The 21877-nt window shown below is 43.1% G+C and overlaps 1 protein-coding gene across 2 annotated transcripts in view; it reads left to right on the top strand.

Moving 5' to 3' along the window:
- adcy8 (adenylate cyclase 8 (brain)) overlaps positions 1–21015 on the top strand; it is a 55232-nt gene extending 34217 nt beyond the window's left edge. For both annotated transcript variants that reach the window (XM_057333442.1, XM_057333441.1), the window contains 10 exons: positions 1016–1116; positions 1357–1558; positions 1731–1820; positions 9333–9505; positions 10993–11074; positions 14024–14182; positions 16562–16708; positions 16871–16963; positions 17124–17238; positions 20416–21015. In XM_057333442.1, coding sequence (XP_057189425.1) covers positions 1016–1116; positions 1357–1558; positions 1731–1820; positions 9333–9505; positions 10993–11074; positions 14024–14182; positions 16562–16708; positions 16871–16963; positions 17124–17238; positions 20416–20900 — 1647 coding nt within the window. In that variant the 3' untranslated portion in view covers positions 20901–21015. The remainder of the gene's footprint in view (positions 1–1015; positions 1117–1356; positions 1559–1730; positions 1821–9332; positions 9506–10992; positions 11075–14023; positions 14183–16561; positions 16709–16870; positions 16964–17123; positions 17239–20415) is intronic.
- The last annotated feature ends 862 nt before the right edge of the window (positions 21016–21877 follow it).

The following is a 21877-nucleotide window of genomic DNA, read 5'->3' as shown; positions in this document are numbered from 1 at the left end:
TTGGAGGTGCAGGAGAAGCGGGGAGAGTGTTGTTGTCATGAGTAAACTAAAGGGCATTATGTGCCGGCAATAGCGATCGATACTTCCTGGAACACAGATGGACGACGCATACAGCGGTTCGATAAATATTGGTGGAAAAACAAAACTTGGTTTTGGGGTTGCTGGTCCAAGATGGTCAACAGCTTCACCTACCAGATGTTTTCCTCTTGATCGATCATCTAAACCAGCTTGGACTATCCAGAAACCAAAAAGATTTAGCTGAATTTATTTTCATTACTCCTCAGACAAAATGGATTCGCTCCGTCTTGGGCTTTAATCCGGTCGGCAATTCAATTAAGATTTCAATTCAACACTTAGCGTAATGACTCAAATGTGAATGAGTGAATTCACACCTGATTGGATTGATCTCTAAATGAATTGGTTTTAATCGGCATCCCTCATGAACTCCAGTTTAGCTGACAGTATGAACATGCGGAAACGGGTATTTGACCTTTAAAAGACCTTCAGATTACTCATGTTCAACGTTCATGCATGTTATCATTTCTGTGAACATACAAATGCTATTTTATTTCACTCCCTCTCACCTCATTTGTGCTCGTGAGATGACCCTTGCTTGGCTTTGTGCTTGAGTTCATTGCCTCCAGCCCTGACATCACACATCTTCTAACTAACCCTTGCAGTTAGAGAGCTTAGAAGTTTGTCTGTCTGTCTCTCTTATACAATATTGCTTCAATAGCGTGATTGGCATGTGATGAAGAATATCTGAGGCCAGTTGCATAAACATAGCAATTAATTCAAGTCTGTGTCTAACAATTAGTCTGACTAAGATGTCGGAGGACGCCTGCCGCGGTAAACAAGCCGTCTTTAGAAACACAGACAAAATGACATTGTACAATCTTCAAAGCTTTATGCAACTGACTTTTTAGATGCTTAGACGACTAACTTGTAAGATTAGTCTGAAACAGATGTATGCCACCTGCCCTGTCTGACTTTTCTCTGTGTGTTTCGTTTTCAGTATTCCCAGATGAGAGACGAGGTGTTTAAGTCTAATCTGGTGTGTGCCTTTATCGTTCTCATCTTCATCACCGGAATACAAAACTTACTGCCCTCTGCAAGGTACACCATTCGCATTCAGATACACACGTTCAACATTGACCTTGAGACACGTATCAGTATTGGTTTATTTTAAGAATTCATTGTGGGGGATTCATTTATGGAAAAAGTGTGCAATGTGTGCTGTTATTTTTCGCATGGAATACAACAAACTTTTATTCGTAGTTACCACGGGCACCATACAGCATATGCCCGCATGACTTGATTCAAGCGTTATCGTATATGATCTGTATCTTTTTGTAGGATGGTCACGATGGTGATACAGTTCTCTGTCCTCATCTTGCTGCACTGTTGCCTCGTTGTCGTGACGACGGCAGAAGACTATAAGTGTTTGCCATTGGTTTTGCGGAAAGCTTGTTGCTGGGTGAACGAAACGTACGCTGCACGAAACGTCGTCATCTTCCTCTCCATCCTCATCAACTTCCTGGCAGCCATGATCAATATAGTAAGCAAAATAGTATACGTTATATTAAAATATTAAAAATGATCTCGAATCCAAGACTCATACCAACCTATATTTTGAAAGTTCTTGAAAAGTTTTACTGTCCTTCATAAAGCTGAATTCTCATGTGTAATCTATTGTCTAACATTTGCCCTCTCTTTCTCTCTTATTGTAGCTTTGGTGTGATTTTGATAAATCTTACTCGTTCAGGAACCAGACGTTTAATGCATCAGCTTCAATCCCGGATATCTGCTTCTACCCGGAGGTACTTTCATTCCCTTCCTCCCACACAAACATATTTATGTCTTTTTGCCAGTGTCAGCCTGTCAAAAAGATTGATAGACCCTTCACAAAGCCCTGAAAAGATAACTGACCAATCTTAACGATTGTTGACATCTGCCCTATTATCACAAAAACTTTAGCTGTTAATGAAAATCTTCTGTGTTGGGACAGTTTGTGGACCGGGAGATGCCTTTAAATTATTTTGTATATTTTTACATTTTTAACACTGAATGAGCACATTTTGTGTTGTTCACAGAAGTTGCTCAACCCTTGTGGGGTGTTTGGGTCTGTGTGACCTGTTCTCAGTGGACAGTAAAATAAAAAAGAATTGTTTCTCACCTTATTAGGTTGACTTTGTTCAGGCAAGTCGTAGATTTTAGTGCATTTTTTTACAAAAAAATGAATAGCACCTTTTTTCATAAATGTGATTTAAAAATGATATGCGCAATATACACTGTCTCTGTTGCTTGTTACTGGGATAAAGTGAATAATATAGTGTTTTTACATAATTTGTATGCCTTTTTACATTTATTGAGGGTCCATTTGACCTGCAAACATTGGCTGGGTAACAAAATACATAAACAACATACAAGGCTTAAGGGACATTCTGTTCCTGGGCACAAAACAAACACATTTACTGTATATACAGTGCCCTCCACTATTATTGGCACCCTTGGTTAATATGAGCAAAGAAGGCTGTAAAAATAAATCTGCATTGTATCTCGTTTTGATCTTTTATTTTAAAAATCTACAAAATTCCAACATTTCATTCAAGTAAAACAATTTGAAGTGGGGGGAATATCACATTGTGAAAAAAAAGGTTTTCTGTAATACACCCTGGCCACAATTATTGGCACCCCTAGAAATTCTTATGAGTAAAATATCTCCCAAGTATATTCCCATTCATATTTAAATTTTCTATGCACACCAAGGTGACTAGAAACATGATGTTGTCCACTCATGACTTCTTGTTTCACAGGAGAATAATATTAAGTAACACGAAGCCCAAACCCCCTTAATCATTCATCATCACAATGGGTAAAACCAAAGAAAATAATTCTCATGTGCAGTAAAAGATTGTCGAGCTACACAAAAAAGAAAGTGGGTTTATTAGGAAATGGTTGAAACAATAAAAATTCCCATTTCCAACATCAGGGCAATAATTAAGAAGTTTTAATGGACTGGAGATGTCGCAAATCTGCCTGAAAGAGAATGTGTGTCTATATTGTCTTAATGCACAGTAAAGAGAATATTTTGAGTGGCCAAAGACTTTTCAAAGAGCACAGATGGAGAATTGCAGAAATTAGTTGAATTTTAGTGTCAGAAAAATAAAATAAAAAAAGGAAAACTGCACCTCCATCACCACAAGTTGTTTGGGACATTGTTCAAGAAACAAATCTGCTCTCATGTAAAAATAAACTCCACCATATTAATCTGCCATACTGCTTAAGTTCATTAAGTTCATGAACTGAATTCAACCAGGACTGGGGTCTATGGCCATGTGAAATGAAAAATGTTTTTTTTGGCAGCAATAACACAAGATAGGTTTGGGGCACAACAGGGATAAAAAATGCCCCATGTCCACAGTTAAATATACCACCAGATCTTCATTGTTGTGGACCTACTTTTATACCAGAGGTTCTGGACACCTTGATCAGATACATGGCATCGTGTATTATATCAAATACCAGCAGATATAAAAATCAAAACCTGACTTGCTCTTTGTGACAGGCAGAGCAACGACACGTACACAGTAGGTAAAGAGTATGACCCCGGAGGGTAAGTTTATTGATAGCCTCCTGGAGGAGACGAAGGAAATACAGGGTTGGGGAGCCGGGTCAATCCTATCATCGGATCCGTTACTCTCCAGAGCCGAGGAGGGTATGAGTCGTTGGGCCGGCCTGTCCAGTTGCTGCGAGTAGCGGGGCGGGATGGGCGTTCCTTCCGGTCGTTCGCTCAATCGTCCGAGTCTGGAAAAAAACCACAAGAACAAAGCTTGAGTGTGATCTCTGTGCTCTGGAGACGTTGCTCACCTTCCTGCGATTGCCAGCGGCTTTTATAGCCGTTTGGCACAAGGCGCTGATGGGCGGCAGGTGTGCCGCTCTGATTTCCTCCGTCTCCATGGCGACGCTGATTGTGCAAGGGGTGACTCGTCACACTCCCCCCCCCAAAGCGTCGACCTATTCCTCTGAGACGTCCTGTGGACCTCCGGGGAGAGACCTTGGGTGGGAGGGGGGATAGTTACCTGACCGAGTTGTCCATCCTGACCACATCCTCGACAGACCGTCAGCGTTGCCGTGGGAGGCCCCGGCCCGGTGTATCACTGTGAAGTGGTAGTCCTGGAGAGCTAGGAACCATCGTGTGACTCGGGCATTGGTATTTTTGGCTTTCGCCATCCACTGGAGCGGGGCATGGTCAGTCACTAACGAGAAGCTCCGTCCCAGAAGATAATATCGCAGCTCCAGGACTGCCCACTTTATAGCCAGGGCCTCCCTCTCCACGGTGGCGTACCGGCTTTCCGCGGGTGTGAGTTTCCGGCTAATGTACACCACCGGATGCTCCACTCCGTTGGGTGTCTGCGATAGCACCGCTCCCAGGCCGGTGTCCGAGGCGTCGGTCTGGAGGATGAAGGGGCAGCCGAAATCGGGCGCATGCAGTACAGGTGCGGACGACAGTGTCTTCTTCAGGGCCTGAAATGATCGCTCCGTTTCCGGGGTCCACTTCACCTCCTCCGGCTGCCCCTTCCTGGTCAGGTCGGTCAGGGAGCTGGCTATGGACGAAAAGTTGGGGATAAAACACCGATAGTACCCCGCTAGCCCCAGGAAGGCGCGTACCTGGGATTTGTTGTTGGGTCGGGGAGCGTCCCGGACGGCCTCCACCTTTTTCGTCTGGGGTTGGATAAGGCCTCCCCCCACCCGATACCCCAGGTACTGGGCTTCGGCCAGTCCGAGGTGGCACTTTTTGGGGTTGGCCGTCAAGCCTGCCTTCCGAAGGTCCGACAGCACTCTTCGCAGTCTGTCCAGATGGTCGTCCCAGGACCCCGAGTGGATGACTAGATCATCTATATATGCGGCTGCATAGGCTTGATGGGGCCGCAGCAAGACGTCCATCATCCGTTGAAACGTGGCAGGTGCCCCATGCAATCCGAATGGCAGCACGGTGTACTGCCAGTGTCCAGAGGGGGTGCTAAATGCGGTTTTCTCCCGGGAATTTGGAGAAAGGGGCACCTGCCAATATCCCTTTGTTAGATCGAGGGTGGAGATGAAGCGGGCTTTCCCCAGCCGGTCCAGGAGCTCATCCACTCGGGGCATTGGGTAACTGTCGAAGCTGGACACCTCATTGAGTCGCCGAAAGTCATTACAAAACCGGAGAGTGCCGTCTGGTTTCGGGACCATTACAATGGGACTGGACCAGGGGCTGCGGGAGGGCTCTATTACCCCCAACTCTTGCATTCTGGTGATCTCCTCCTCTATAGCCAGCCGACGAGCCTCTGGCACCCGGTAGGGCCGCTGTCTCACCACGACTCCAGGTGGTGTTCGGACCTCGTGTTGAATCACCCGAGTCTGCCCGGGCTTTGGGGAAAAGACGTCCTGGAACTGACTGACCAGGGAGTGGAGATCTTTTTTCTGGAGAGGGGACAGCTGTTCTCCCATCTGGATCACTGGCGGGTTATCCAGGGCGAACGCGGCCATCTGGGCTGGGGTGGCGACCCATTTCTTTAACAAGTTGACGTGGTACAGCTGCTCCTCCCGTCTCCGTCCCGGCTGACGGACCCGGTAGTTGACTGGCCCTACCTTCTCCACAACGGTGTAGGGTCCTTTCCAGGAGGCCAGGAATTTAGAGGTGGCTGTGGGGGTCAGGACCAACACTCGATCTCCAGGCTGGAATTCCCTCGGTTGGGCGGGCCGGTCATACCACCATTTTTGGGCACGCTGGGCCTCGACGAGGTGTTCCTTCACTATCGGCATCACCCGATCTATGCGATCTCGCATCTGTTGGACGTGCTCGATCAGGCTGCGGTGTGGGGCTGGTTGTTGTTCCCAGGCATCCCGGGCCACATCCAGCAGCCCTCGAGGCTGCCGGCCGAAGAGGAGCTCAAACGGGGTGAAACCGGTAGACGCCTGGGGCACTTCTCGAACACCGAAGAGCACGTAGGGCAGTAGAAGGTCCCAGTCGCGCCCGTCCTCTGCCACCACTCGACGGAGCATCCTCTTCAGGGTCTGATTGAACCTCTCAACCAGTCCATCGGTTTGGGGGTGGTAGACGGATGTCCGCAGCTGTCTCACCTGAAGTAGGTGGCAGAGGTCCGCCATCAGCCGAGACATGAACGGGGTACCCTGGTCAGTCAGCACCTCCCTGGGTATGCCTACGCGGCTAAACATCAGGAAGAGTTCTTTGGCGATGGCTTTGGACGTGGCCTTCCGCAGGGGCAGGGCTTCCGGATACCGTGTAGCATAGTCCAGGATCACCAAGATGTATTCATGGCCCCGGGCAGACTTCGGTAGCGGCCCCACCAGGTCCATCCCGATGCGTTCGAAGGGCACTTCGATTACCGGTAGAGGGATGAGGGGGCTGGGGGGAGGACGTTGGGGTGACGTCAGCTGGCAGGTAGGGCAGCCTTGGCAGAACCGTTTCACCTCTCCCTCGAGGCCTGGCCAGTGGAACCGGTCGCGAATCCGTTGGATGGTGTTTGCTGCAGCCAAGTGCCCCGCCATAGGGTGGGTATGGGCCAGCTCCATGATCGTCGCGGTCTTGGTCGCGGGGACCACCAGCAGAAGCTTCTCCTCCCCCCGCCTCGTGGCCGCACAGTACAACAGCCCGCGTTTTATCACGAAGTGGGGCAGGGGATGTGGGGTGGGTTGACGGTCCTCCCCGTCGATGACCCTAACCTGGGTCCAGCAATTCCGCAGTCGGGTATCCTCCCGCTGCTCCCGTCCGAACGAGCCGCCACTAGTTATCTGTTGAAACAAGGTGGCAAACAGGTTAGTGTCTCGGGACTCACCCTCTTTCTCACTCTCCGTCGCGAGGAGGACGGGTCGGGGCCTCCGTTCCTTCCGGGACCGCGCCTTCCGCCCTCGAAGTTCTCGGCTGGCGGGTCGCACGGTGCTAGCCAGCAGCTGGTCGAACCCGGGCCAGTCGCGCCCTAATAACATTGGCACCGGTAGGTCGTCCACGATCCCGATCTCCAGCGTCCACGACCCCGGGCCGGCGGCCACCGTTACCTGGCGAGCCGGCACGTTCCGGGTGTCCCCGTGGACGCAGGTGATCGGGATGGAGGACCTCCCCCCGGCGCGGGGCTGCACAACCCCGGGCTGGACCAGCGTGACGGAACTCCCGGAGTCCAATGTGGCGGTTACTGGCCGTCCCTCCACACGGACTGTCCGTCGGGGCGCCCCAGACGGGACAGCCTGGTGTACCGCACAACCCGCCAGCCAAGCGGGGGGTCCGTGGGATGAGGGCTCGGTGGGCATCGGTTCGTCCGGTGGTGTGGCCGCTGCGGGTCTGGGTACTGGCCTCGAAGTGCCCTCCTGTGGTCGCCAAGCCGGGTTTACCCTCCGGGGCGGCGCCCAAGCTCTCTCTCCTGTATCTCGGGCTGCCGAGGCCTCTGCCAGTTCCACCGCCTCCACGACCTCGCGGAGGGTGGTGGGACCTTTCATGCCTACCGTCGTTCGGCAACGCCGGGGAAGAGCTCTTAGTAGCCGGTCGACCACCACCCGTTCGGCCACCTGAGAGGCCGAAGGTTCTCCCGCTAGCAGCCATAATTGTCCTAGCCGGGACAGTTTGGCTGCTTGGGCCCGCACCGGCACTTGTTTGTACGACCATTGATGAAATTGCTGAGCCGCGCTGATGGGGGAGAGGCCGAGGCGGGCCAGGATTTCCCTTTTTAGGGCGTCGTAATCCTCACTGGCCGCGGCTGTAGTGCTACATATGCCCTTTGGGCCTCACCAGTCAGGAAGGGGGCCAGGATCTTCGCCCACTCTGCTTTGTCCCAGGCTTCCCGAGTAGCGATAACCTCGAAGGTGTGGAGGTAGGCTTCGATATCATCCTGGGCCGTGAGTTTGGTCATCAGTTGATGGGCTGTAGATCGGGCATCTGGCAGTGGCACTCGGGCAGCCGCGCTTTCCTCTCAGCAATCCCACGACTTGGTCGGTCTGTCTCCTGGCGTTGGGCCAGCTGTTCCGAGAATCGCTGTTGGCGGACCACTACTTCTGCTAGGCGCCTGACGATATCCTCCATCGTAGCTTACACCAGTAGAGAGAGAGAGAGAGAGAGCAATGGGCGTCCTGCGTGACAAAACAGGGGGAAAAAATACAAACAAAACAAACAAACAAACAAAAAAAAAAATAATAAACGGAAACTAAATGTCCGGGGTACGTACACGGGGTCGTCGTTATGCCCGCATTCTCCACCAGTGTGACAGGCAGAGCAACGACACATACACAGTAGGTAAAGAGTATGACCCCGGAGGTTAAGTTTATTGATAGCCTCCCGGAGGAGACGAAGGAAATACAGGGTTGGGGAGCCGGGTCAATCCTATCATCGGATCCGTTACTCTCCAGAGCCGAGGAGGGTATGAGTCGTTGGGCCGGCCTGTCCAGTTGCTGCGAGTAGCGGGGCGGGATGGGCATTCCTTCCGGTCGTTCGCTCAATCGTCCGAGTCTGGAAAAAAAGTACCACAAGAACAAAGCTTGAGTGTGATCTCTGTGCTCTGGAGACGTTGCTCACCTTCCTGCGATTGCCAGCGGCTTTTATAGCCATTTGGCATGAGGCGCTGATGGGCGGCAGGTGTGCCGCTCTGATTTCCTCCGTCTCCATGGCGACGCTGATTGTGCAAGGGGTGACTCGTCACACTCTTATAGAAATATTATAATGGGTCGTGGTTAGATCTTCCACCAGCACATTGGTTCAAAACAAACATCCAAATCAATATGGGTCAAAATGTGTCACTGAACACAAAATCAAGATCCTGCCATCTGACCTGAACCCTATAGAAAATGAGTGGGATGAACTGAAGAAGAGAGAGGACCAACATTTGAAGGATCTGGAGAAATTCTTTATGGAGGAATGGACTCGGATGACTCTCAATGTATTCTCAAACCTCATCAGACTGAAAAGAAAACCCTCTAGGCTGTTTTTCTTATAAATTGAAGTTGCGGGGTGAATTAAATACAAGGGTGCCAATAATTGTGGCCAACATGTATGGAAGAAAAACTTTCCCCCTACTTCAAATTGTTTTCCTTCAATGAAATGTTGGAACTTTGTAGATTTTTTAAATAAAAGATCAAATTGAGAAACAATGCAGATTTTTTACAGCCTTTGTTCATATTTACCAAGGGTGTCAATAAAAGTAGGTTTTAACCAACACTGTAGGTTTTAATTTTTATAATATTTATAATGTATAATATACAGTATATTCTATATTTTAATTTATAGAAGTTCTTTTACTGTTGTTTGAGTGATGAATGTTTATTGTTGTTTGGTTGTTTCTTGACAGTATTTCGTGTTTACCGGAGTGTTGGCGATGGTGACCTGCGCAGTGTTCCTGAGACTAAACTCAGTTCTGAAACTGGCCATTCTTTTGATCATGATCGCCATCTACGCAGTGCTGACTGAGGCGTTCTACACACCGTTATTCATCCGCTATGACACGTTCACGCTCAATCAGAGGTACATCCACACTCACCTTCAGCCAAATACAATAATCCTAAACCAGACTAAAACAGCGTTTTTTCGGACAGGGATTACTGTAAGCCTAGGACCAGACTAAAAACAAATGTATGAAACAAACAGCAATGTGAAAGACTGCATGAATGCAAAGACGCATGAAAGTAAACAAAAATCATACATAAATTCATTTTGAACTGATCTAGATGTAAAAACATGTTCGTGATAGGGCTGTCACGATTATTAAATAATCATCTCATCGAGATTGTTTGACCTCATCGCGATGATTTCGGATCATCGCAATTATCGCACATCTCTATAGAAGACACTAGGGGGAGCTGTAGTGCATCTGCATATTGCATATTGTAGTGTATGTATTGTTACTAAAGCATGGTAATACTTGTAAAATGAACCACCACAACACAATCACTTAAAAAAAAACTAAAACATATACAAATTACCTGCAGTACAATTTAATATTATTTAAGCAAATCTCAGTGTGAAAACCAGTCTACCAAAATTTCATTAACACACAAGTAAAATTTTACTGTAGTCTCGCAAGTGAGAAAAAAACAGACTAGAAGCTTTTCTATGACTGATAGTATTTTAATGGTGGCTTCAATTCACACCTGATCAATTTACTTCATTTACAAGTATTTGGTGGTTGTGACAGGTAAAAGCCTAAACCTTAAATATATGATGACCCAATTTTTTCCAATGTATTTCCAAGAAAAAAACATAGTCTTGTATTCAGAACAATATGGTCGTTTCAATCACTGAATCAAAAATGAATGAGAATTAAATGTCAAAGCTCAAAAACAGACAAATAATCGTCATAATCGACAAAGCCCTAAAACAGACAATTAATCGCCATAAACACAATGATTTATTAGACAATTAATCGTCAATCAAATTTCATAATCGTGACAGCCCTAGTTCGTGAATGTGAACTTTTTTATTTGCAGTGTTCAAAATCTGCATCTTTTTTGTTGTTTTGACCAGTTTTTTGGAATTAGGGAGAAACGTCACTAGTTCACAGAATGAAGCAAAAAATATATATTTTATGTATTATATATGTAATTCAGAAAAACTGAAAAAGAATTTTGGAGTGGTTAGATTTTTTTCTGCAGCTCTTTATCAGTGTCTCAATATGCACACAAGTTATGTTTTTACTTGTGTTTACAAAAAACACGTTTTTTTATGTTTTTACCTAAGCCTGGTCCTCTAATCCTGGTCTGGGAAACCGCCCATAAACGAATAACAAGAATTAAACCTCAAACGCTGATTCATAACCAAACCCTTAATCCATAGTGAGTTACCGTCTAATAAACAGAACTGTTTTCATATTAGACCTAATAAGTGTTTAAAAACCACAGCGATTATATGATCAGGGTTATGACACACGTTTGGCGCATATTTGCCTGCTTTCTGAACTCTCTAAATGTGTCACAAGCCTCATGAGCCTCTCTTTCTCCTTACCCTGGTTATAGCAAAAGCTTCCTGGGAACCAAGGAAACATCTCTGCTCTTCATGGCAATGTTCCTTTTAGCCGTCTTCTACCATGGCCAACAGGTAACACACACACACAGAAACCTGACACGGGTTCAAGGGCCGCTTGGTTACTCTTTTATAATGTCACGTTTCTAAGAAACCGAGGCAAGGTATTGGCCGTTTCATAAGGTCTCGCCGTCAGTATAAAAGCACTGCTCCCTGACGCACTCCATGTGCACGAAGCTTTTTAAGTTCACTCTGCTGATTGTTGCCTTTGATGCCGTAGATCAGAGAGAGGGCCGATTCGAGCGAGAGAAAGGTTTGTGTTGGGTTGACACCGCTCTGATAAAGGCTCGAGGCTTTGCGTTGCTTTTCACTTTGTGCCATGTGTTGTATGTCTATTGAATCAGTTTGCAGCAATAAACTCAGAGCACCCCAACCCCTCCGGTAACCATGGAAACAGTGTGTCATTTGGGCGGATGGTGCCAATGGCTTTGCTTGGCCTATAGTTTGTGGTTTGCTGTGTGTGGGACAGTAATTTGATCATTTCTTATTTATGTTCATCTTGGTGAGCATGAGTGTGTGTCTGTTGATGTGTGCGTATGAGTGAACAACCGTTCTGTAAAATCTGAAATCCAGAAGCAGACATTTTAAAACAAACCACCAAAGATGCCTCATTCTTATAAAACATATTAGTATTACTTTGTCAAAAGTTATTTGACATTAAGTGTGTGTGTGTCTGTGTGTCTGTCTGTGTCTGTGCCTGTGCGTGTGCGTGCGTCTGTGTGTGTGAAGGTTAATGGAGGTTAGTCTAGTTGATGTGTTTCTAATAATCAGTCGGACAATCGTACCCCCGTCCATGCCACTTGCATAATTGCTCCTCATAAAATCATCTTTCACTCCATATTCAGTCATACGCTCACACGCACATATATTTTCACTCTTCTACACACACACATCCACAAACACTTACATCATGCCCTGGCTGTTAGTAAATTAATTTTTCAATCTGGACGCCTTTGTGAAAGAGTTCCAATTAAATCTGGATATTAATGTATGCAGATGAGCGTGTGTTACTGCTTCATTAGGGGAGATCTTGTTTGAGCCGTTGGGCTGGAAGAGAGCTGATGGAGGCAAGCGTTCTTAACTGAGCAGAGACATCAGACACAGGACCTAACAATACACATTTATTTGCTGTTAGTGTCATGACTTACTAAGAAGGTTCACGACACAAGAATCAAAATGCTTACTGAGTAGAGTATGAAAAAAATTCAATAAATAGTTATGACAATTATGTCAGCGTCTGCTCGGCATGTTTAGCAGAAAATGAAGCCGGTTCTGCTCAGTACAAGTAAAGTAAATAGGGACAAGTGGCTGTCGAGCATGTTGTCCTTCACAAAAAAATAAGTATACTTAAAGCGAATTTTATTAAGTGTACTTAAAGTTCAAGTATATTTTGGAGCTTTTATGAAGTAAGTATACTAACATCAATGCTAGTAGTATATTTGTGAATGAGCGTATGATTTTAATATTACTTGGGACTACATTCGTCTAGTTTTTAGTTACTTTAGTTCATACTTTTAAGCATACTTTAAGGCCCGGTTTCATAGACAAGGCTTAGGCTTAGCCAGGACTATTATATATATATATATATATATATATATTAAGATATGTCAGTGCAAGTTATTTTCAGTTAAGATGGCTCAAAATTCATTTTAGTCTGGGTCTCGTCTTAAGCCTGGTCTTTGAAACCGGGTCTACGTGTAACAACAAAAGTAAACTTTGAGTTAACAACTGGTTTGCAACATCGTTTTTTGTTTGCAACTATGCTAAAAGTAATTTTATAGGTATACTTATTGTTTAGTTCAACTCTTGGTGTGCTTTGAAGTATAATATAAAATGCTAGTTGAATAGTTTTTTTATACTGCAAGTGCATTGTAAGTGCTTTTTGTGGGGGGGTTTTGTATACATTTTTATATTCTCACTGTGTACAAAGAAGATCAGGTTTATTTCCACATCAGTACAAGTGTAGTACACTGGGTGTTATTTGAAATATATTTCTGAGAAGCACATAAAAAACAGACTAAAAACGTCACATTTTTATACAAGGATGAATAAATGGATGTTGGACAATTCTTGGAAGTCCTGCAAAACAACCTAATGCTTTTAGTGGAAAAATACTGGAGTACACTTTTTATTTTTAGTTAAAAAACGATGCTGTACTAATAATGGCACAGTTGAGTTACTTTTTGTAAAGGGTTTTTGGAGGGGGAAGGTGGAGTTTGTGTTGGAGTCTTAACCCTCATTAAACTCACAGTTGTATTGACATTTGTGTTTCAAAACACCGAAACTTCGTTATTTTAATGTGATGTCTAGAGATCATTATTCCTGTTATGAAACGGAAGGATAGCTGTGATAAAAACAGACACTGCCTATCAAAGACTGTACCACAAAACCGTGTGCAAACAAGCAGTAAGAGACACACAAAAACCATGAACAGGATCAGAGACCAAGACTCGCTTTATATTCCAATCTCATTCATTCGTACGGTTGCTGTGTCATGTTGTTATGGTCTGGGCATTAGCTTTATACATGAATAAATGGATGATGCAAAATTCTAGTAAGACTTGCAATGATGCTTTTAGTGACTCACTATCCATCCAACTGACAGAACAATGTTTTGATAATAGAAATCAACCTCCGGATAACCTCTTTTGCCTCTGCACGTGAAACTGTGATAGGAGGAGGTATTTTACCATGAAATGCACACTTCACCTGTAAGAAGAAAGTGCACCTGGTTGATTAACTACAGATGCTTTCCTCATCTGGTTGCCAGGATGTTTGTTTGCCTTCCTTTTCCAGTGGCTGGATTATGTTTGCTAAGTGTGTAGTTGGTATTTATCTGCCTAGTATTATTGAATTTTATTCGATACTTTTTTGTGTGAAAAAAGTTTTTATTTTCATTGGTTTTGTGCTGCTTTTAATTCTTTTTCTGACTAGCACTATTCTTTCTCTCTCTGTCGCTCTCAGCTTGAGTATACCGCTCGTCTGGACTTCCTGTGGCGCGTTCAGGCGAAGGAAGAAATAAATGAGATGCAAGAGCTGCGTGAACACAACGAGAACATGCTCCGGAACATTCTCCCCAGCCATGTCGCCCGCCACTTCCTGGAGAAAGACAGAGACAATGAGGTAAAAAAGAATGGATCTGGGTGTCTCGCCGCTTTAGTCTGACATGGCACGACAGCAAGAGCATGAGAGAGAATAAATCAATCATCTCTCTTTTCCTTTTTTCTCTTTTTTTAAGTCTTGTTTGGCATGTCATCCAACGATTTGTATCGCCAAAGCAGTTGGAGCTTGGCTGCAGATGATGTGCAACATAAATAGACGTTGCATAAATTCATAATAAAAGATGATAAAATAAGAACTGGATTTGCATTCCCTGAAGGAAGGACCAGTGCTTGCAAGGTAGTAAATAGTCCTTGGCAGCTGTAGCTGGTTCAGTAAAAGATCTTCACAGATGCGCTCAAGTATTGCTGTTCTGTTTGAATGTGGATTGAATGCTGTTGTCCTTGCCATTTACGTTTTATCTTGTGATCGTGTTTTTGTGTGCCTACAGGTGTCAGGCATCCCTGAGTTGTGTTTCTTCCTTTAATTTATTCTTTCCTTTGATCTTTTTCTTTCGTTTATTCCCTTTATTTTGTAATTAAGGGCACTGTGTGTGCGTGCGTGTGCGCTTGCTCTCTCTTTTCCTTACATGACTGTTTTTTTCTGGAATGTTCCGCTGTCACTCAATCAGACAATAGGGAGGCTCAATAATAGAGCTGTATAACTCACGGACAGAGAAAGGATCCATTAAGCCTTGGTGTGTGTGTGTGTGTGTGTGTGTGTGTATTGAGTTGCTTTAATTATCCCATTCATTTATTATCAGGTGGAGTATTGAGGCATGACTTAACTGGTGACACTAAGTTTGTGTGTCTGTTCTGGAGTGTGTGAAGCTGTAATTTACGTCACTCTGCTGTTATGATGATGAGAAAATGATCCCCCTATCTCTCTCATACATGCGCACACACACACGCTATCTTGCTCACATTAACCTGCCACTTCTGCAGTATTTTCCTTCAGTGACTAACACTTACTTGGCGTAATGATACCTGTTGTGTACATTCTCTTGACGTGTGACATGTACAGTCATTCTAAAGTATTGGCACACAGTGATGACATCATTCATCGGTGAGGCATATCAGTTTGTTTTGAAATCCTTTAATTCCCCGTTGAAGTCTTTTAACCATCTACTCACCAGAATTACTCAAATACTCAGATAAATAATTGAGATTACGAAACATTGTGAAAGGTGACCACACTTTTACAACACGCATTTAGGTCTATTCCTGTTGCATCAGACGTTGATTTGTATCACACAAACCAAATCTGAAATGTGTTCCTTTTAGCTCGTATAATATGGGACTTTTAGCTAAAAGTTTAAATGTCATGTTAACACTTGAAGTGTTAACATGTTAAGCCATTTACATTAAGTTGAAATTTTAATGCTACATTATGTAGCTTAAGATTCTCTAAAGCAGTGGTTCTTAACAGGGGGGCTGTGGCCCAAAAGGGGGCCCGTGGCCCAAAGGGGGGCCCCAGCTGACTTCCAAGGGGGCCTCAGGATGAATAATAATTTAAAATGAGACAAAAATGGAATACATTTTAAAACAGCTAAAAACTTCAGCTAAAAAAGTCATTTCTTATTATTTGTCCATTTTATATTGTATAAACACTTTTCCAGTTAATATCAAGCTCTCAAATATTTTATTGGGTAAACATTTTGAGTTTTTGTGAGCGGGAAGGGGGCCTTTAAATATTGTTGAATACAGTGAGGGGCCTTGGAGTCAAAAAGGTTGAGAACCCCTCCTCTTGTTATCTAAGATTTTTACATTAACATATCTATTAAAAAAAACACACACTAGCATAGTGTTATATATGTAGTTCATTTGTGTACAATCCGAAATGTTTCCAATAATGTTTAAATCCAGAGAAAATAGTAATTTTATTCAGTATAACATCCCTCCTCATTGCCTTATCCTCAGTTTCATTCATTCAAGCTACACCATTGTCATTGTTTGAACGTGCGTTGTGTGACCTCTAATGACAAAAATTATATACTGTGGCCTTTTCGACTTTGCTGTTTTTAAGCTGATATACTGTATGTTCATATAAGTTTAACAAAGCAAAAGCAAATTCCATGTAGCTCCTCAAGTACACTGGATAAGCTGGTTCGGAAATTACTGTGAAATACAGACATCAGCTATTTGAAAACCGAGACGCATCAGTTCTGCCTTCTGCTTTTGAATCAACTCCAGTATTTTAGTTATGAAGCATTACTGCCCTCTAGTGATGAGTTCAGAAAAGTCAACACATGTAAAGCAATAATAGCCCTGACTTGTTGAACAGTAATGTGTTAAACTCAAGAACTATTGATTTTAAGCTATAACCCAATTTCAATCTTTGTAGGGTGTCATGGTGACTTCAAAGAATTCAAAGACGTTTCTAATGTGTGATCTCTGTCCATAGGAGCTGTACTCTCAGTCGTATGACACTGTTGGAGTGATGTTCGCCTCCATCCCGGGCTTTGCTGATTTTTACTCGCAGACGGAGATGAATAATCAGGGCGTGGAGTGTTTGCGGCTGCTGAACGAGATCATCGCTGATTTTGATGAGGTCTGAATGCTAGAACACGCACAGACACAAACATATAGTCCATACTGATGATCCGCATGCATTCATCACACAGGAACCTTGTCAAGGTGTCCTGTAGGCTGCTAATTCAATTTTAATGTTACATATGTAGCTTATTTAAAGATTCTCTCTCTTCTTTCACAGCTGCTCGGGGAGGAGAGATTTCAAGACATAGAGAAGATAAAGACCATCGGTAGCACATACATGGCCGTGTCAGGATTGTCTCCAGAAAAACAAGTATGATATCAAATGCGTGTACATACACAAAAACAGATCATTCGTGTTTTATTATGGTTTGCTTGACGCCATCCTTTTTATTTGGAATGTCTTTAGTGCGAAATATGTCAAAACAGGTTGCGGTGTGCACTAATTTTTCTATATGTGTGTGTTCCCATAGCAATGCGAGGACAAATGGGGGCATCTGTGTGCGCTGGCAGATTTCGCCCTCGCTCTGAATGAGAGCATTCAGGAGATCAACAAACATTCTTTTAACAACTTCCAACTCAGAATCGGTAAGTCAAATATAGAATATTCAGAAACACAGTTAATAGTGTTGGTGACAGTATAGCACAGCAGTGACCGCCCACTTTTTTCTGCAAGTTTTCACTTTCACATTAGGCATTTCCCCAAAAAACTGGATTCAAAGCTAAAAGTTATTTGAATTCAGTTCGTATTGGCCCCTGAAGTGCCCCTGTCATCTCAGGGCCTCTGGAGCCTCCACCCACACGTTTTGGTCGATCGGATCACAAGTGAACGACGTTAAATACAGGTGTAGACGGGTGTGAAACGTTTTGAGCTTTTCAAAGCTACCGCTTCCAGAAGAAGTCGAAAACGCATTCGACCGGATTGTATTTGTGGTGTAACGTTAGACGCTCATGTTTGAAGGTATTCAAGCTCTCCGCGCGCTAGCCAGACAGGATTTAAACTTTACCAGCTAAAGAATACCTAAAATGTTAGTTTAAAGACAAAAAAACGTACAAAGCACAATGTTTCTCACCATTCCAGACTTCTAACACACACAGTGTTCAGCGCGGCCTCGCTGCTGTCAAAGCTGAAATAAACACCGCTGTTTTCAGTATGTTTTTCTGTCATCTCCGGTCGCGTTTATGTGTAAACTGCATGCACTTATTTCCAGTGTTGGGTGTAACTAGTTACTAAGTAATTAGTTACTGTAATAAAATTACTTTCCCCTTGAACAAGTAAAGTAAGGGATTACTCTATTTTTTCTGTAATTTAATTACAGTTACTTCTGATGTAATTGAACTAAATACTTTGTGTAATATGTGTGCAATAGTGGAACTGACATCAAAATTCAAAAAATAACTTAAAAATCCGTGCTTTAATGTATAATTCTCACATTTGTAATACTTTGGTCCGTTAATAATACTACTCTATGTTGTTTTATATTATTTATTTGAATGAACTAAAAGAGCCGTTTCATGTCTATCCTTGAATCAATTCTAACCAAGGTTTACATTTAATCATTTAGCAGGTTGATGTAGGATATAGAAAGTAAGTAGTAATAAGTAATTAAATACTTTTTGGAGAGAGTCATTTGTACAGTAATCTAATTACACTATTGAATATGTAATTAGTAACTAGTAATTAATTACTTTTTCAGAGTAACTTACCCAACACTGCTTATTTCGTCCATTAGATCTAACAATTTCTGCATACAGCTGCTTAGTGCTTTCACTGTCGTCGTCCCCTTAACGGTAAACACATAAACACTTTAAAGTAAAAAAAGCATATGATGGTTGCTGTCACTTAACTTCTCTTGTCTAACGTTAGAAAGCTAGTCAGCTCAGGGCTCACGCGAGTGCCCAAAAACGCGAATAGAAAAGCGAGACGAGCGTGAATAAGAAACCGGAAAAACACTGAAGTGTCGCGACTTTTAAAGTGGAGCGGATAGCGTCATTAAGAAGCTGCGAATAAGAAGCTGGATTCAGCCTCGTAGTGTGAAAGATGCTCGAGACAGTTGACGGATTTGTGACTTGCTCGATCAGACAAAATAACGTTACATACAGAAGTATTTCAAAATACCCGACTTGTATCCTGGAAAACAGTCTTTTATATGTAACAACACAGTGAAGAATATGCATTTGGTTATCTGAAAATATTATTTTGCATTTTGATTATTGAATTTGATTTCATCTGTATCTGAACAAAGCAATGTTTTTAACTCGTAAGTTAACTCCAGAAACGCAGCCAGTAAAAATGTGTGCATCATCCGCACTCGCGGCGCTTGCTTGTGCATCCAGTGTCCAAGCACAAAAATGCGTAAACCAATGAACAAGTGACATTTTTAGTCATAGGAATAAACTGTTTTTAAGTGTAATGAACCGCAACAGCCAAGTGACCTTCCCCAAATGACAGTTTGGGAACCACATAGGCCTACTGTGAGAGCTGGAGTCGAAAAGCGGAGTAGCTAATGGACGGACCGCCCACTATTATGATAAATATTCCCAGTTATTACAGAAACTGTTTATTAAGCAGTTATATATATACTGTTTATTAACACCACTTTTCAAAACAAAGTTACGCCACTGAATTTTGGTGTCATATAAGTTTGCTAATTAGAATAAAGCAATAAGCCCAAGAAGCAGTGGGTTACAGTGCATTTTATAACAGCTAAGGGCGTTGTGGCACGACGCGAAGCGGCTGTTATAAAATGCAATAAAGGCTTATTGCTTTTATAAAACGGTTATTCCATATGCTTAGCAAGGTTTCATGAAATAAAGTGAATAAAGTGATATTTAGGCTATGTGGTGCGGTCAGGCATTTTATAACGGCTTAGAACTCCGCTCAGCCAATCAGAATCAAGGACCAGAACTGACCGTTTTATAAAACAAGATAACACAATGGGTAAAAAACAGCGATAACAACAACTATTTATTTTTTGTGGCAGGGCCAGTGAAAATGTTGGCAGAGCAAGTAAACATTTGAATCACTGCCTGCGCCAGTCGAAAAATCCTTAGCGTTGAGCCCCGCAACTACAACAATAGTTTATAATCTAAATTTACCTTATTTGTTTAGCAGCTATAGATTAAATATAGGATTCACATATTAGTTAACAGTTCAGAGACGTAAAATAGTTCAGGGACGGATAGTCTGACACTTAGAACCCTATAGTATTTGGTCATACCAAAAGTATGTTTACAAGTACTGTATATAAAACTTTTGTGTCATTTTGTGTTGGCTTACTTATTGACCTGTACTCATCTCTGTTGTTTATCATTAATAAACCTGCATCATTCTCTAACTCCTCTCCAGTGTTTTGTTCGGAAATTGCACACTGTACTTGGCCCCCCTCTGTAAATTGTGGCCCCTGCTTTTAAAAAATCCTAGATCCGCCACTGTTTGAATTATTGAATAATTTGTAATGAAAAATAATTTTTTACTATTCAAAGAAATACTTTGGTTTTATCACTCTAGTTCATGGTCACTTTTTGGTGTCAATTGTTTACATGATAACAGTAATTGGTTTAATAACAGTTAAACTATTTTTTTTAAATAGTTAAAATAAATGCATTTTTTTAAAGCTTCTTCACAACCATATTCTATCACAGTACTCATTAAATGTCTATCCAGAAAAGTTTATACATATCACTAAATATACATTTTTACCTCCAGAATTCAACTTTTGTGTTTTATTAAATGTTTGAAATTTTCTGATCTCTCTGTCTCAGGTATGGCACATGGCTCAGTGGTGGCGGGAGTGATCGGCGCTAAAAAGCCGCAGTACGATATTTGGGGGAAAACTGTAAATCTGGCGAGTCGCATGGACAGCACGGGTGTCAGCGGGAAGATCCAGCTCCCGGAGGAGACCTACGCCATCCTGAACGAGCGCGGCTTCGCCTTCGAGTACCGCGGCGAGATCTACGTGAAGGGCATCAGCGAGCAGGAAGGAAAGATCCGCACGCACTTTCTGCTGGGCCGCGTGCAGCCCAACCCGCTCGTCCTACAGCCACGGAAGCTCACGGGCCAGTACTCGCTCGCCGCCGTGGTGCTCGGCCTGGTGCAGTCCCTCAACCGGCAGAAACAAAAACAAATTCTTAATGAAAACAACAACTCAGGCATCATGAAGGGCCACTACAACCGCAGAACTCTGCTGGCGCCCGGCGGTTCTGATAATAGTCACACCGAGGTGACGGACAAAAGCGATCTGGCCTAGAGGAACGGAGAGAAAGACTGCATACTTAACCAAAAGACTGAGCTGTACTTCAGACCGAGTGTCTATTGCTGTTTGTGTTTCTTTTTGTATTTCTTTTGTATTTGAGAAACAATAAAGGGGTTTAATTTTTTATAAGAGTCTGAGCTTCTCTTTGGAATGTATTCCAGAATGCTTTCTTTTTTGCTTGCTTAGTGCACTTTTGCATTAAAGGGAGAGTTCGCCCAAAAATGAAAATTCTGTCATTATTGAATCACCCTCAGATTTTTCCAAACCTGTATACTTTTCTTTGTTCTGCTAAACACAAAAGAATATTTTTGGAAGAATGTCAGTAACCAAACAGATCTCATCCCCCATTGACTCCCATAGTATGTATTTCCCCTACTATGGCAGTAAATGGGGGATGAGATCTGTTTGGTTGTTGACACTCTTCCAAATATCTTTCTTTGAGTTCAGCAGAACAAAGAAAAGTATACAGGTTTGGAACAACCTGAGTGAGTAAATGATGACAGGATTTTCATGTTTGTGTGAACTATCCCTTTAAGTTGTGTAATTATTTTAAAGCAAGGTTTTTGTATTTAAAAATATTTAGTAGAAACAGCACTAGGCTACACAACCCATAGTAAAAAAAATATGTATGTCTAGGCAGCAATGAGATGTATAAGTGGAAAGCATATGAAGACTTCTTGAAGGCTTCTCATATATTTCTCGTGAACAATTTCATGTTTCTCTTCTGTAGTTTCAGAAGAGGTCTCAACAAATCAACCAATTTCTGATACAAAACATTTGGACATTTATCACAACACAGAACTAAAACTGAAGAGTACAGAGCTGATCCAGAGCACATTTCAGACAGTTAAAGGTGCAAGGTTGATCCTGTAGAGGGCGATGTTGACTCAATATTGACGTTCACCATCCTTCAGCGATCAATTCAATTAAAACGCAATGTGTGTGTTTGAAGGAATCTAGTGTAGGGTGAG

Source organism: Triplophysa rosa, linkage group LG5 (genome assembly GCF_024868665.1).
Source record: "Triplophysa rosa linkage group LG5, Trosa_1v2, whole genome shotgun sequence".
NCBI classification, from domain to species: domain Eukaryota; kingdom Metazoa; phylum Chordata; class Actinopteri; order Cypriniformes; family Nemacheilidae; genus Triplophysa; species Triplophysa rosa.
The sequence above is the reverse complement of the archived record's forward strand: the minus strand, read 5'-3'. Positions and strand labels throughout refer to the sequence as shown.